The sequence below is a fragment of the Thalassophryne amazonica genome, chromosome 15, assembly GCF_902500255.1.
Source record: "Thalassophryne amazonica chromosome 15, fThaAma1.1, whole genome shotgun sequence".
NCBI classification, from domain to species: Eukaryota; Metazoa; Chordata; class Actinopteri; order Batrachoidiformes; family Batrachoididae; genus Thalassophryne; species Thalassophryne amazonica.
Window position 1 is genome coordinate 45,942,802 of NC_047117.1, and position 17,370 is coordinate 45,960,171.

General features: G+C 41.9%; 1 protein-coding gene and 1 long non-coding RNA gene across 4 annotated transcripts in view; one reads left to right on the top strand and one right to left on the bottom strand.

The window, feature by feature from the left end:
- Positions 1 to 17,040, top strand: part of slx4 (SLX4 structure-specific endonuclease subunit homolog (S. cerevisiae)) — a 65,906-nt gene extending 48,866 nt beyond the window's left edge. For all 3 annotated transcript variants that reach the window (XM_034187432.1, XM_034187433.1, XM_034187434.1), the window contains 4 exons: positions 3,756 to 6,274; positions 11,430 to 11,526; positions 11,743 to 12,063; positions 16,555 to 17,040. In XM_034187432.1, the coding sequence (XP_034043323.1) occupies positions 3,756 to 6,274; positions 11,430 to 11,526; positions 11,743 to 12,063; positions 16,555 to 16,939 (3,322 nt within the window). In that variant the 3' untranslated portion in view covers positions 16,940 to 17,040. The remainder of the gene's footprint in view (positions 1 to 3,755; positions 6,275 to 11,429; positions 11,527 to 11,742; positions 12,064 to 16,554) is intronic.
- On the bottom strand, positions 3,481 to 3,692 carry LOC117525558. The gene is made up of 2 exons (XR_004565090.1): positions 3,616 to 3,692; positions 3,481 to 3,529 (listed from the first exon to the last, which is right to left on the bottom strand). It is a non-coding gene; the product is annotated as an uncharacterized LOC117525558 (long non-coding RNA).
- Positions 17,041 to 17,370: the final 330 nt, after the last annotated feature.

Sequence of the window (17,370 nt, forward strand, 5' to 3'; positions counted from 1 at the left end):
TGACAAACAGTATTCTTCATCAATCTGGCTCCAACTTTCTCTGATTGCTGTTGCCAGATCAGCTTTGCAGGTTGGAGCCTTGTCATAGACCATTTTCTTCAACTTCCACCAAAGATTTTCAGTTGGATTAAGATCTGGACTATTTGCAGGCCATGGCATTGACCTTATGTGTCTTTTTGCAAGGAATGTTTTCACAGTTTTTGCTCTATGGCAAGATGCATTATCATCTTGAAAAATGATTTCATCATTCCCAAACATCCTTTCAATTGAGGGGATAAGAAAAGTGTCCAAAATATCAACGTAAACTTGTGCATTTATTGATGATGTAATGACAGCCATCTCCCCAGTGCCTTTACCTGACATGCAGCCCCATATCATCAATGACTGTGGAAATTTATATGTTCTCTTCAGGCAGTCATCTTTATAAATCTCATTGGAACGGCACCAAACAAAAGTTCCAGCATCATCACCTTGCCCAATGCAGATTCGAGATTCATCACTGAATATGACTTTCATATTCATATACTTTCTGTATGTAAATCCCATTTCCTTTAGGTGGTTTCTTACACTTCGGTCACAGGTGTTGACTCCAGTTTCCTCCCATTCGTTCCTCATTTGTTTTGTTGTGCATTTTCGATTTTTGAGACATATTGCTTTGTTTTCTGTCTTGACACTTTGATGTCTTCCTTGGTCTACCAGTATGTTTGCCTTTAACAACCTTCCCATGTTGTTTGTATTTGGTCCAGAGTTTAGACACAGCTGACTGTGAACAACCAACATCTTTTGCAACATTGCATGATGATTTACCCTCTTAAGAGTTTGATAATCCTCTCCTTTGTTTCAATTGACATCTCCTTAATCCCCTAGTTGCTCCCGATGTGTAGGGAGTACCTTGTATGGCAGCACCCTCACATTGGGGTGAATGTGAGGCATTATTTGCAAAGCACTTTGAGCATCTGATGCAGATGGAAAAGCACTATATAAATGCAGTCCATTTATTATTTAGCTGACTGTAGAGAGAAGCGTCAAAAACAGTTCTTTTGCACTGTCTGACTTGTTGCCTTATTGAAATGTTCAACTTTTAAGTGCTCAGTACAGCTGCATTAAAGTGGATAAGACAACCTAAAAAATTTGGTTAAACTAATATAAATATCAAAATATACACACAGTATAGTAAGTTGAAAGTGGTCTTAATTATTATCACTGAGAAATAAAGTTTGTACAGTTTCTCAAAAGTGTGTTTCTTGGAAAGCACGCTGGTAGTGTTCCATCAGTGGTCACGTGATGCCGTGACATCACAGCGTGTAGAGTCCCATCTTTGTCTGTTAGATTAACAACAGGAACAGATGGACCTCAGCATGGACAGTGATGAGATCAAGAACTTTTCTGACTCCTCTTCAAGTGTGGATTATTTCTGACTCGGATCCTGAGGATGTCGCAGCAGTGATTAGACCCTACAGATTGGAGCCGTGTCTTTCGGACAAACATTCACACCAGGAGCATTCTGGCAGCGAAAATAATGCCGGTATTTATGGCGGAGCTGAAGCAGAGGCAAGAGACGTGCCAATTCAGATGGAATTTGAAAGGCTGCAGAATATGGAATGGTAAGGGAGGCTTTGATTTTTGTTGCTGCTGTTTATAACACTCTAATTACTGTATAGCATTTTCGATTCAAGCGTCTGTTTACTGCCTTTGTTATTGTTCCGGAGCCGCGACAGTGTAGCTATTACTTGCGGACCACCGTCATTACCTTTGGGTTTTTGCCATGTTCGAGTGCCTGGCATTGCATTCATCCATGTTTAGTTACGTTATTTTCACGAAAGAATAGGAAATAAACGGCGAACGTATCGAAAAAGACCGCCGAAAACAACAGTGAACATGCCGCCGCCGTGTTTACTACGCAAGTTCCTTGACCATTTCAAGATTATTGTGAACATATTATTTGGGGTTGACATTTTATGTGTTCCTGTGAGCGTTGAGAACATGAAGACGGTAGAGGAAACTGTCTGCTGTTGGGAGCAAATGCGTGTGTGCGAGCGGATGGAGCGGCAGCCTGACATTTCGTGCATCGCACAACAGCGCGGCTTTCGATCAATCTGCCTGGACTTGAAAAGGCTAAAACCTTTCGCCTTGTGTTTGTGCAATATGCTGCAACACACTGGTCAGGCATATCGACAAACAAGTCCCTGAGAGCTGTGTTTAATCAAAGTTTCTGCCGCTAAACAAAGTGTAAACAACGGCCGCCAGGCGCGCAAGCCGATACGGTCTACACGTAGTGACGTATTTTAGGCTTGGTGCTCAGCGGGAAGCTGATCACGGGGCGTGCACATTTTTCAGTGGCGGGACGTTCCAATGTTATATATAACGGGAGAATTGCGTCCGTTTTCCCAAAACACTTAGGTTGACCGAATTATATAACCTTTGTTACATGTAATAAGACTATGTTGTCTTTAAGTGTCATATCCACTTTAAAGAAAGGGAAACACTATGGCAAGACGAAAAATACAAGTCGCTGCGTTGCGATCTACTCACCTGCCTTCAAATGAAGGTGAAATTGGTAACATACTGGTCGCCACATTGAATGCCACAGACTGTGTGGCATTGACTGATTAAAATGGTAGCATGAGAAAATATCGCAAGGGGGATCAAAGTCAATGTGGCATTCTGCTCACGAATGTGCAAATATCGCAGTTCGCAGCCCCAGGACAAACCCTGAAGAGAGTAGAGCATCTGCTACACACTGATGTCTTTTGTGTATGATTGAGATGTAGCAGACATTCATATCATTGCATCACGTTGTGTAATATTCTAAGTCTTAACTGTTTATGAAGTTTGGATTTATTCTTCTCACATTTTTTTGATTCAGAGTAGGCATGGACCACTACCAGGAGGTGGTGGTCACAGACATGTCTGTTGCTCATGTGTTTGCAAGAGGACGAGAGAGAGTGAGTTGTTGGGACCGAATGTGTGTGCTGTTTACAGGTCTTATGAAATATGACTGCACCTATTTCAAATAGTTAAACAAGTAGAAACTAGTATTTGGCAGTCAGTGTTGCTGTTGTGGTGAGACACAACAGATAGTTCAACATATGGGCAACATTGATTGAATTTTCAACACGACTGGTTGGACCAGTCAGGCATGTAGTGCAGCATTCCTACATTCAACTAGTAAATGTATTGGGATGTGCCTTAGTATCAAACAAACCCTGCCAAAGCAACACTTATACCTGTGCCCAAGAAAACAATAGTGATCTTTCGGAAAAATGGTTTATTTTCCCCAAGAATACATAAAAAAAAAATCAGCTCCATTAAAAATGACCTCTGAATAAATTTCACTGAAAAATGGTCTTCATTCATCACTGCATGAAATGTTAATACAGTGTTTGTATAGGTTATTCCTTGACCTACGAGTGTCTTGAAAGTTATGTGACATGTGTTTCCACAGTTTTTGAGTGCTAGTGTTTTTGTGATTTTGTTCTCTGTTTGGGCATTCATGACAAGATTTCCACATGAACTGCTGGTGGAGACACTAAGCAGAAAGAGAACATTAAAGAACATACTTTTCTTTTCAACATTCTCCACTTTGTGTTACTGGACAGTTTTGAAGGGGGACACAATAATTCTGTTTGATTCCAAAATATGTTGATGTTCACCATTTAACAAAGTAATTCAAGTCCTGTGTGGGTCTCCTGTGGGGACAGATTAAAAGTGACAATGATGTGATGACTTTTCTCTGTCTTTGTGGTGTGTTTAAGATTTGACTTGCAAGAGCTACAGCAGCTTTGTCAGCTGCAAGTCGAGGAGGACAGCACTCTGGGTTATCGTGCAGATGACATGACCAAGGAGAAGCAGGCCATTGGTCAAACAGACCAGGTTTTCCTGGAGCTTCTTCGCTCAATGTGGAATGAAGAAGATGAAGACAAGACAGATGGTGATGGTGGAACAGGTGCTGAGGAAGTGCTCGAAGAAAGAAGTCAAATTGATGATCTCACATCAGCTGATAGAGAAATATGTGAGGAACAAGTGAATGAGGAAGAACTGGAGGAAATTTATGAGTTTGCTGCCACACAGAGAAAAAAGAAGGATGAGAAAGACAGCATCAGTGAGGAAGAGAAGAGAGTAGTTGAGAAAGAAGATGGAGACCTGGATATGGAATACCAGGTGTTCACAAATCGACTAGAGTCAAATCCTGGTCTGGAGTGTAGTTCCAGCCACTTCTCTTCAGACTCTGAGAGGGAATACAAGGATGAAGACCCTTCTTCTTCCTGCACAGCTACAACAGACACAACACAGTCTCATCATTACCAGTCCCCTCAAAGACCTTTGACTGGACAGTTTGGCAGAACTTTGTTTCAGTCCTCTGATGGTGCAGTAGATGACCTTTCCTGCAGCTCTCCACATAGTGCATTCAACCTGCCTGCCCCAGGCCTGTCACCTGGACAGGAGAGTGATTGGGGGAGCAGCAGAGATAAGGGAACAGATGCAGACCCTGTTAAACAGTTTTCTGAAGATTGTGATCATTCTAGAGAGAGATATCGGACATTAAAACTAGACAACCACAGTCCCCAGAGTGTTTGTGCCCCCTGTTCTCCTTGTTTACATCAAAGCATAAAGGAACCTGAACTTATAGTTTTGTCTGATTCAAGTGAAGAGATGGAGTTAGACGATGCTGTTCTTAGTTCCCATAGTCCTTTGCCACATCCTACTTGTGTCATCCAGAATGCAGAGAGCTTCACCCATATCAGACCTCATCCAGTACCAGAACATGTTGAGTTCCATACAGAGAATAAAATATCCACTAGTTTTGAGTTTATTCCTGATTCTCCAACTCAAATTCTGAGTCATAACCAACAAGGGTCCAGAGTTCATACAAGTACAGATGACTGCTCTCCAGAAGTATCTTGGCTGGTCCCATCCACACCAGTTCAGTCCAAGAGGTCAGAGCTTAATATCAGATGCACCTCCGCTCAGACAAAAAGTGGTATGTGCAGGACACAGCTGTTCCCAAAAGTTGATACTTCATCAAACTTAGCCACATCTCCCACATCACCATTTAAAAATGCTTATGAGAGAATTTGCGCATCCAGCAGTCCAACTAGAGTTTCTGTTGACATTGCTTTGACAGAGGGCAGTGTTTCCAGGCTGAAATCGGAAAGCACAGGTTCCTGTAGCTCCAGCTTGGGTGTCAAATTTTCTCCAAAAAGAACTCATAGTTGTAACAAAAATAATGATAAAGAAGTGGACTTTCCAATATTTACAGTGCCACCAAGACAGCTTAAGCAGTCTGAACAGTCAAAATTGACTCAACTTCATCCCCTCAGTCTCCAGCAAATTGATCAAAAGTCAAAAACTCCTCTTCACGCTCTCCTACAGCCTTCCAGCAGCACACCCTTGCAACCCAACAAAAACCCTGTCCTGCATTCATCCTCAGTACATTACAGGGGCCCCCATAAGCAGAATCCAACAAGTCAATCAGGGGAACCAGATCTTTTTGAAAGCCCAGAGAAGACAGAGTTGGGAAAGTTTAATCTCTCACACCTGTCTAAACCCTCACACTCACCCTCTTCTTGTCAAAGAAGTCTCGAAAGGTCACCAAGTTGCAGTAAGCTCTCAAGTCAGAGTCACCCTTCTGTTAATTGCAGTGTTCATAACACAGGAATGAAACAAAATAAGAGGAATACAAATGGTGCAATGGCTGTAACAAATGGAGAAAGGGAAGGAGAGGTAGAGTGTGAAGACAACAGCCTAGGTTTTGAAAGACAACAGAGAGAGATATTAACCGAAGTGGAAGGGACACAAACTGTCAGTTTCCAACAAAGCTTTGTGACTGTGGACGAGCCTCCCATGGCTTTCAATGACTCATGGGGCTTTGATGTCTCTGTAGACTTGCAAGAAAATCCAAATTGTTGTTTCAGTCTGAGGCTTGAGGACAGTGGGGAATCCAGTAGACAAGAAAGCAGCTTGGGGCAAGAAAAAACAGCCAGGATGTCCACCACTGCTGTCTGTCCACCACAATGCAGCCTGGGTGGTCGAATATCTTCTCCAACCAAAGATTACATGACACAACCGTTCAGTAACCTCTCTTGTGTATCTAAAAATGACATCTATAAAGCCACCTCTTTAACTCTATCACTGCCTAAGCCCAGTACCCCTCTCACGTCTGAGATAAGTAACAGCTTTCTGAACTCCAAAATATGGGACAGTTGGGAGGAAGAGGAGGCGTTTCTTCCTCTCTCACAGAGAGTGTGCCCATCTGCTCAACTCAAAACTCCAGGTAAACTCACAACACCACACGATGATGATGTGATTCATAATTTGACATATTGAAAAGCTTCATCCTACCAATCTTTTTAAGCCCAAATTAGAGGAACACAATGATTAATAGGACATGCAGTCGGATCCATAAGCACTTGGACAATGACACAATTTTTGTAATTTGGCCTCTGCCCCACCACAGTGGAGTTGAAATAAAACAATTAAGATGTGCTTTGTAATGATTAGTATTATTAGTAAAAATCACTTTTACAGCCAGGGAACGTGTCAGATTTAATTTACATCAATCATTAAGAAAGTCAGAGAGACAGACGCAAGCATAGATTTCCATTTTCTTGTAAGAAAATCATTCTTCCACTTCACCAGGCATAATTACAAAAACTGTCACTGTGCAACAGCTTATGGCCCTAACTGTACCTCTGTGTGGCTAATAAAGGTCAGGGATTATCGTGTTCTTCAACTGACAGGGAGGAATCATAATTTTGACTTTTGTCTCCATCACATCTTTGTGAAAATATGAGAATGTTAATACGTAAAAGGAAAACTTACAGTAGTAAAATGGAAGAAAGAGACGAGGAAACATGATATACAGTAGTGTTCAGAATAATAGTAGTGCTATGTGACTAAAAAGATTAATCCAGGTTTTGCGTATATTTCTTATTGTTACATGGGAAACAAGGTACCAGTAGATTCAGTAGATTCTAACAAATCCAACAACACCAAGCATTCATGATATGCACACTCTTAAGGCTATGAAATTGGGCTATTAGTAAAAAACAAAAAAAAAAACAGCAGAAAAGGGGGTGTTCACAATAATAGTAGCATCTGCTGTTGACGCTACAAACTCAAAACTATTATGTTCAAACTGCTTTTTTAGCAATTCTGTGAATCACTAAACTAGTATTTAGTTGTATAACCACAGTTTTTCATGATTTCTTCACATCTGCGAGGAATTCATTTTGTTGGTTTGGAACAAAGATTTTGCTTGTTTACTAGTGTGTTTGGGGTCATTGTCTTGTTGAAACACCCATTTCAAGGGCATGTCCTCTTCAGCATAAGGCAACATGACCTCTTCAAGTATTTTGACATATCCAAACTGATCCATGATACCTGGTATGCGATATATAGGCCCAACACCATAGTAGGAGAAACATGCCCATATCATGATGCTTGCACCACCATGCTTCACTGTCTTCACTGTGAACTGTGGCTTGAATTAAGAGTTTGGGGGGTTGTCTCACAAACTGTCTGCAGCTCTTGGACCCAAAAAGAACAATTTTACGCTCATCAGTCCACAAAATATTCCTCCATTTCTCTTTAGGCCAGTTGATGTGTTCTTTGGCAAATTGTAACCTCTTCTGCATGTCTTTTATTTAACAGAGGGACTTTGAGGGGGATTCTTGCAAATAAATTAGCTTCACACAGGCATCTTCTAACTGTCACAGCACTTACAGGTAACTCCAGACTGTCTTTGATCATCCGGGAGTTGATCAGTGGGTGAGCCTTTGCCATGCTGGTTATTCTTCTATCCATTTTGATGGTTGTTTTCTGTTTTCTTCCACGCGTCTCTGTTATTTTGTCCATTTTAAAGCATTGGAGATTATTGTAGATGAACAGCCTATATTTTTTGCACCTGCGTATAAGTTTTCCCCTCTCCAATCAACTTTTTAATCAAACTACGCTGTTCTTCTGAACAATGTCTTGAACGTCCCATTTTCCTCAGGCTTTCAAAGAGAAAAGCATGTTCAACAGGTGCTGGCTTCATCCTTAAATAGGGGACACCTGATTCACACCTGTTTGTTCCACAAAATTGATGAACTCACTGACTGAATGCCATACTACTATTATTGTGAATACCCCCTTTTCTACTTTTTTTTTTTTACTAACAGCCCAATTTCATAGCCTTAAGAGTGTGCATATCATGAATGCTTGGTCTTGTTGGATTTATGAAAATCTAATGAATCTACTGATACCTTGTTTCCCATGTAACAATAAGAAATATACTCAAAACCTGGATTAATCTTTTTAGTCACATAGCACTACTATTATTCTGAACACTACTGTAGATCATCACCAAATTTGCTGGGATCGTACAGTCACATAACCTCTCTTGGGGGAGGTAATAATGTATGTTGGCTGAGTAATTATGTGAGCATTAAAGCTTCCATATTATACTTCTTTTCAACAAGTTTGCATAAATCAAAGAGGTCCCCAAAACATGTCTTTGACATGTCATGTTTTGCTAAAAATTCACTTTGATCCTGGATTTTAGCCTATACAGCCCTCTGTTTCAGCCCTGCTCAGAACAAGCTGTTTGTGACTTTGACTTCAAAAGCAAATGAGGTGTGTCTGACCATGATCCTCTATGGAAGAGAGGATGCTGTGAGGGAGGCAAAGCAGTGGGTGTGGGAGAAGAACTTTCAGTCGGCACCAAGGTGCTTCTGGCGGACTGTGCAACACCTCAGGAGAGGATAAGCTGATGGGGGATCATCATCAATTTCACTGGTGGAAATCACTGAGGTAGTCAAACAACTCTGCAGGGGCAAAGCCCTGGGGGTTGATGAGATTAGTCCAGAAATGCTGAAGGCTTTTGGTGTGGAGGGATGACTTGTCTCTTCAACATTGTGTGGAGGTCTGGAACAGTGCCTGAGGAGTGGCAAACTGGGGTGGTGGCCTCCATATTTACAAAGGGAGACCAGGGAGTGTGTGCCAATTACAGGGGAATCACACGACTCAGCCTCCCTGGTAAAGTCTTCCAGGGTGCTGGAAAGGAGGGTTCGGCCGATAGTCGAACCTCACATCAAAGAGGAACAATTCGGGTTCCGTCCTGGTCATGGAACAACGGACCAGCTCTTCACTCTCATAAGAATCCTGGAGGTAGCCTGGGAGTATGCCCATCCAGTCTACATGTGTTTTGTGGACTTGGAGAAGTCGTATGATCGGGCACCCCAGGAGATACTGTGGGAAGTGCTGCAGGAGTATGGACTGAGGGGATCGGGATCAGCCGAGTGTGAAGTGCCTGGGATGAGGATCAGCACCTCTAAATCTGAGGCCATGGTTCTCAGCAGGAAACTGATGGATTGCCTACTGTGGGACATATGGCATTCGCGCTACTGTATTGTTGTGATGAAAAGGGAGCTGAGCCAAAAGGTGAAGGTCTTGATCTACTGGTCAGTCTTCGTTTCTACTCGCACTTACGTCATGAGGGTTGGGTCCTGTCTGAAAGAACTAGGTCGCGAGTACAAGTGGTTGAAATGGGCTTCCTTAGGAGGGTGGCTGGTGTCTCCTTAGAGATAGGGTGAGAAGCTCGGCCATCCGGGAGGAGCTCAGAGTAGAGCCACTCCTCCTTCGCATTGAAGGGAGCCAGCTGAGGTGGTTCGGGAGGTGGTTAATGTGGCCTGGGAAAGGGAAGGTTCGGGGCCCCTGCTGGAGCTGTTGCCCCTGCGACCCGGTCCTGGATAAGCGGTTGAAGATGAGTGAGTGAATGATTTCAGCATGCAAGTACTTTTTTATCTACAAGAATAAAAGACAAACAAAAAGGTTAGAAAAAACAAAATAAAACAAATCCTGATATGAAGGTAAAGAAGTAGAACTTCATCATTGATGATTCTGATACAACAGTTACAATCAAACATGTCACATCCAACTCTATTTTTACATATGTTTTGACCTCTTATCAGGAGTTTTCACTTAGTTGACTGTAGCCTCAGAATACAGCTGTAGCCATGGGCATACTTTTGTCTACACTCTAGTTAGTCCAGTGCTTAATGTTTACTATTTATATATATATATACATCATCCTTTAACAGCCGCTCCCTTGTTTTCACTCGGGGCCGCCACAGCAGATCTAAGGTGGATATGCATGTTGTTTTGGCACATTTTACGCCGGATGCCCTTCCTGACGCAACTCCACATTACATGGAGAAATGTGGCAGGGGTGGGGTTTGAACTGGGAACTTTATGCACTGAAATCAAGCACACTCACCACTTGGCTACCACCCACCTTTTATTTTAATTGCAGTATCAAATCATTAAATGCAGTGGGTGAGTTGTAGTACAGAGTAACACTAACAAGTAACCTCATTATCCAGTCTACATTGTAAGTTTGAGCATTTGTATGTACACTTAACAAAAACAGAAATGCACTCTATACACACTTCCTGAAAGTGTGGATGGCTTTGGTGTACAACAGCATGTTCCAATTTCTGCTGATATCCAACAAGTTCACACAGCCATTGAAAAGAACTTGACCAATATTCCACAATTGACAATCTGATCAACTCTACAAATGTGAGGTAGATGTGTTGCATTGAGGCAAATAGTGACTTTACCAGTTGATTACGCCCCACCCCACCCCACCAAAAAAGAAAAAAACCTTATGGTGTACGTAACCCTCATATGTGAAAAATAACATAGTGGCTGATAAAGATTTTTTGTCAAGATGGGCCGTACATTTTATGGCCATTGATTGAGCTGTGTAATAACCATGTTGTGTAATCCTCATCTTTAGATGTGCTACACCTGTTGGGTAAGATGCGTTATCTTGGAAAAGGTGAGCTGTGCACATACAGATTTCACCAAATTTGTAAACAAAATTTTAGGGAGATTTTATGTGCATAGATATTTTAGTCTTCTACTCATAAAATGTTGGAAGCAAAATGAAAGTCACTCACTTATCTTCAACCGAGTTTTCAAAGTCCCCCCACTACTGAGGGCAAAGGGAGGTGACCCTCTCATCTACCGGGGTAAACTCCAATGTTGCAACGCTCAGCTAGGGATTTGTGAGTATCCCCACACCCGCTTGGCGCCTCACATCTTGATAATAAGGTCCAACCGCTATCAAGGAGAGCGGTTCCAGAGCCGAGGCTCTGTATGGAGGCGAGACTCACCAAATCTAACTGGTATTGCTCCACCTCCCGCACAAGCTCCAGCTCCATCCTCCACAGCAAGGTGACATTCCACACCCCCAGAGCTAGCTTCCGCTGCTCGGGTTTGGTCCGTCGAGGCCCTTTACTTTTACTGCACCCAACCCCAGCGGCTCCACTTGGGGGTGGTGAGCCCACAGGGTGGAGAATAAAATCAAAATGAAAGTATTGAGTGTAATTTTCTTTTAATTTATCTGTGAAACTGAGCAGTATTACTCATGTCTCATGTAGCATCATCCCACAGAAGGTGTGGCTCTCTGGTGCCCATCACTCCAATGCCCTGCTATTCTGATATGGACACACCAGAGCTCAAGAACAAACTCGACAGGTCAGTCCGTTCATCCCTGCACCCTTGTTAATGATTGTAAGGACCCCCCCAAATCAAAGCTATTAACTGAGAAGCCTAATACGATTACTGTCTCCAGTCTCACTGTCAGATTAACTCATGTCTGATCTGCTCTTTGGCTTTCCCCCCCATCCATCTGTTGTGCTCTACATTACAAATAGCTCTTGTGTATTCACAAATACTCTCTCCTCTGTGTAGGTTTGGTGTTCGGCCTTTACCAAAGCGCCAAATGATTCTTAAACTGAAAGAGATCCACCAGTACACCCATCAGTTGGCCAGCTCTGACTCTGAGGGTGAGAAAGAGGTGGTGGGTTGTCCTGTCGAGGCAAACTCTCCTCTAGCCAGTTCAGCTTCCTCTGGTCACAAGCCAGTGTCATTTGCTGAGGCAGAGACATTCAAACGGCCGCAAGTGGCCCCTGACCTCTCCCCTCTGAAACGCAACAGACAAGAGACTGCAGAGGTGCTGTCATCATCACAGGGCTCAAACACCTCCTCACCTGCAGCCAGTGGTTATGAAAGGTACTGTTTATATTCAGGAACATGTACAATATCAAATCAATTTTATTTATACGAGCGTATAAATATAGCGTATAGTGCCAAATCACAACCCCAACGGTCAAAACAACTCCCTGTGAGCAAGCACTTGGCGACAGTGGGAAGGAAAAACTCCCTTTTAACAGGAAGAAACCTCCAGCAGAACCAGGCTCAGGGAGGGGCAGTCTTCTGCTGGGACTGGTTGGGGCTGAGGGGAGAGAATCAGGGAAAAGACATGCTGTGGAGGGGAGCAGAGATCGATCACTAATGATTAAATGCAGAGTGGTGCATACAGAGCAAAACGAGAAAGAAACACTCAGTGCCTCATGGGAACCCCCCAGCAGTCTAAGTCTATAGCAGCATAACTAAGGGATGGTTCAGGGTCACCTGATCCAGCCCTAACTATAAGCTTTAGCAAAAAGGAAAGTTTTAAGCCTAATCTTAAAAGTAGAGAGGGTGTCTGTCTCCTTGATCTGAATTGGGAGCTGGTTCTACTACATTCTACTCTTAAAAACCCTAGGAACTACAAGTAAGCCTGCAGTCTGAGAGCGAAGCGCTCTATTGGGGTGATATGGTACTAAGAGGTCCCTAAGATAAGATGGGACCTGATTATTCTAAACCTTATAAGTAAGAAGAAGAATTTTGAATTCTATTCTAGAATTAACAGGAAGCCAATGAAGAGAGGCCAATATGGGTGAAATATGCTCTCTCCTTCTTGTCCCTGTCAGTACTCTAGCTGCAGCATTTTGAATTAACTGAAGGCTTTTCAGGGAACTTTTAGGACAACCTGATAATAATGAATTACAATAGTCCAGCCTAGAGGAAATAAATGCATGAATTAGTTTTTCAGCATCACTCTGAGACAAGACCTTTCTAATTTTAGCGATATTGCGCAAATGTAAAAAAGCAGTCCTACATATTTGCTTAATATGCGCATTGAAGGACATATCCTGATCAAAAATGACTCCAAGATTTCTCACAGTATTACTAGAGGTCAGGGTAAGTATGAAGTAATATAGTAGCATAATGAAGTGTATATGAAGTAGTTTCATGTTTGGCATTTTGAGTGCTAAATCATTAATTCCTGACATTCAAAGTAATGCTGGCAACTCCAATGACAGAATGAAAATCGGAGCATTCCTGAAAATTCTTTCACACAGAAGTCAACTGCAAGTCTAGCAAAAATAGTACAGACAGCATCTGCCCTGTGATATTGTGTGCAGTGGTGTGTGCTTAAAATATAGGTGGGTGAAAGGTTCATGCTTTTAGTATAGATTTACTTGCAGTGATAAGATGTGACAAATGACACACCCCAACCCATTGTAGGTAGGCAGATGGTAGTATCATATACAGGGGTATAATTTGGGGAGGTTTAAAGGTACCTAAATTGGATACAGCCCAACTGTTGTACAGCTGCTGGACTGGCCTGTTTCCAATACAGAATGTGTGGAGAATTTTGAAGTGAAAAATGCAGCGAGGATGACACCCCCCCCCCCCCCCCCCCCCCACCTTAAGATGTGTTTGCAAGAAGAATGAGACAAAATAACACCTGAAACACTTCACTCAGTGTGCTCAATGCCTGAATGTCTTAAGCATTTTGAGAAAGAATGGCATCATTACAAAGTGGTAAATGCTGTAGCATCCCAACTTTTTTTTAATGTTTCCGTCCTAAAATGCAGGTGTTTACGTACATTAGGGTGGTCCCAAAAAACAAACTTCAACTTTATCAAGGTTCTTCATTTATTTGGTTCCTTTAGGGGTAAAAATAAATGGGGTGAAATTTCATGAGATTTAAAAAGTATTAACCGATGCTGCCCGGCTCCTGTTTTTTGTGACGTGCCTGTGACATTTTGAGTTATGGATTGGATACATAGTTCATTAGTGGCAGATTCTGTTACATCTGCATCAGGTCGCATTTTTGAGGCACTCAACGTCAACATGGACTTCCTCATCAAGGACCCCTCAGAGTGGGATGATGACCCGTCATTCCAGTCGTCACAGCAGGTCCTGGATAACGTTGCTGCTGTCAGTGATTTTGCTGAGTGAGGAGTTGCACTTATCAAGATTACAATCAGATCCTAATGAAGGATGAACAGCAGCACCAAAACCTGCTGCAAGTTGTTGAGTGGCATCGACGTCAGGTCCCGGAGGCGAAGAAAATCAAAACCAAACGCCACTCCCCATGACTGTTTTCACCAAGTAGGTGGACAGTGACATGTACAACCCCTGGCAAAAATTATGGAATCTTCGGCCTTGGAGGATGTTCAGTCAGTTGTTTAATTTTGTAGAAAAAAAGCAGATCACATGACACAAAACTAAAGTCATTTCAAATGGCAACTTTCTGGCTTTAAGAAACACTATAAGAAATCAGGAAAAAAAATTGTGGCAGTCAGTAACGGTTACTTTTTAGACCAAGCAGAGGGAAAAATATGGAATCACTCAATTCTGAGGAAAAAATTATGGAATCATGAAAAACAAAAGAACACTCCAACACATCACTAGTATTTTGTTGCACCACCTCTGGCTTTTATAACAGCTTGCAGTCTCTGAGGCATGGACTTAATGAGTGACAAACAGTACTCTTCATCAATCTGGCTCCAGCTTTTTCTGATTGCTGTTGCCAGATCAGCTTTGCAAGTTGGAGCCTTGTGATGGACCATTTTCTTCAACTTCCACCAAAGATTTTCAATTGGATTAAGATCCGGACTATTTGCAGGCCATGCCATTGACCCTATGTGTCTTTTTGCAAGGAATGTTTTCACAGTTTTTGCTCTATGGCAAGATGCATTATCATCTTGAAAAATGATTTTGTCATCCCCAAACATCCTTTCAATTGATGGGATAAGAAAAGTGTCCAAAATATCAACATAAACTTGTGCATTTATTGATGATGTAATGACAGCCATCTCCCTAGTGCCTTTACCTGACATGCAGCCCCATATCATCAATGACTGTGGAAATTTACATGTTCTCTTCAGGCAGTCATCTTTATAAATCTCATTGGAACGACACCAAACAAAAGTTCCAGCATCATCACCTTGACCAATGCAGATTCGAGATTCATCACTGAATATGACTTTCATCCAGTCATCCACAGTCCACGATTGCTTTTCCTTAGCCCATTGTAACCTTGTTTTTTTTCTGTTTAGGTGTTAATGATGGCTTTCGTTTAGCTTTTCTGTATGTAAATCCCATTTCCTTTAGGCGGTTTCTTACAGTTCGGTCACAGACGTTGACTCCAGTTTCCTCCCATTCCTTCCTCATTTGTTTTGTTGTGCATTTTTGATTTTTGAGACATATATTGCTTTAAGTTTTCTGTCTTGACGCTTTGATGTCTTCCTTGGTCTACCAGTATGTTTGCCTTTAACAACCTTCCCATGTTGTTTGTATCTGGTCCATAGTTTAGACACAGCTGACTGTGAACAACCAACATCTTTTGCAACATTGCGTGATGATTTACCCTCTTTTAAGAGTTTGATAATCCTCTCCTTTGTTTCAATTGACATCTCTCGTGTTGGAGCCATGATTCATGTCAGTCCACTTGGTGCAACAGCTCTCCAAGGTGTGATCACTCCTTTTTAGATGTAGACTAACGAGCAGATCTGATTTGATGCAGGTGTTAGTTTTGGGGATGAAAATTTACAGGGTGATACCATTATTTTTTCCTCAGAATTGAGTGAGTCCATATTTTTTTTTTCCCCTCTGCTTGGTCTAAAAAAGTAACCGTTACTGACTGCCACAATTTTTTTTCCTGATTTCTTATAGTGTTTCTTAAAGCCAGAAAGTTGCCATTTGAAATGACTTTAGTTTTGTGTCATGTCTGTGATCTGCTTTTTTTCTACAAAATTAAACAACTGAATTTACATCCTCTGAGGCCGGTGATTGCATACTTATTGCCAGGGGTTGTAATACTTTATCTCACATGTATCGTGAGTTAAAGGAAAATGATTGTTTCAATTTGTATTTCATTTGTGAACAGGTACATTACTACCATATTACTGGTTTGTGCTAATATATTGCAGTTTCAACCCCAGCTGTGTCAGTGGTTAGAATAGTCCTATCAAAATAAATGTTGCACAAAACATTTTCTCATCAAGATGAACAGTTTTGTCAGGAAGCACCTTAAGAAAGTCAGATTTCTATTTTTGGTATACTGTGGAGGACCACCCTAACATACATGAACTGTTGATGACACAAAACATGAAATAACTTGGGTTCATATTGTCTACACTCAAATGGCAGTTTAAGGATTCCTGCATTTGTGCTTTTATTGTCCCAACTTCTTTTTTTAATTTGGGTTACTGATGCATTATGGAATTCATGACTTTAAAGTGGCAGCTGGTGAAGGTAGAGCTTATCTCTCTCTGTATATATATATATGCAGTCTATATACTTTTCCTCCTTTGCCTTCTCATATTGTCACTGAAAAATTGGTCCTTTGTTTAAACTACGCATTTAAGTAGTTTCTCTCTTCAGGCCCAATCCAGAGCTGTGCCTCTCTTCTGATGGCAATTCAGATAGTGATGACATCATCTCAGCTTCACAGGCTGCATCCCGCCTCCAGGATCGCCTCCAACTAGTGCGGTCTTTCATCATCTCGGACCCGGGACTGTACAGCCGGATCCTCCAATATCAGCCACTTGTCCTGTCACAACTCCAGGAACAGCTCAAGGCGGCTGGAATCCATCTCGGTGCTGCCAAGTTAGTAGATTACCTGGACTCCCAGTGCATCACTTTCACCACTGCCAAGCCAAGCCACGCTGTACCAAGCCGTAGGCGTGGCAACAGGACAGGCAAGCGAGCAAAGGTAGTAACCAAGAAAAGAGGTGCCACAGCAACCTCAGTTGCCCAAAAGGTTTAGGTTGGGTTTGTTTAGCCCTGAACATTTATCTGAAACTACATTTTCAAACAAGAAGGCTGAAAGCTAAAAGCTATGATAAATTGTCAATTTTTTAAAGATCGTCACTGCTCTGTTGCGCCTCTGTTGCACATAAAAATAAGACTTAACACATTCTTCATGTTTTAGCCACATTTTTTCTTTTTCTTTTACCAGGGGATACATTTACCCCTCAAGTTTCATTACTGCTTTAAATATTGCAAATCATTAGAAATCATACCACTGTAGGGAAAAAAAGTCACACAAGATCAGAGACATTTTGCATTATAACCACACCCTGTGCAGAACTTCAATCTTTGGAAACAATGTAAATATTACGTCTGAGATGTATGTGTATGTATCCCACTTGTTTAAATCAATGGATGCACTGGAGTAGCTCTGAAATGATGCCACAA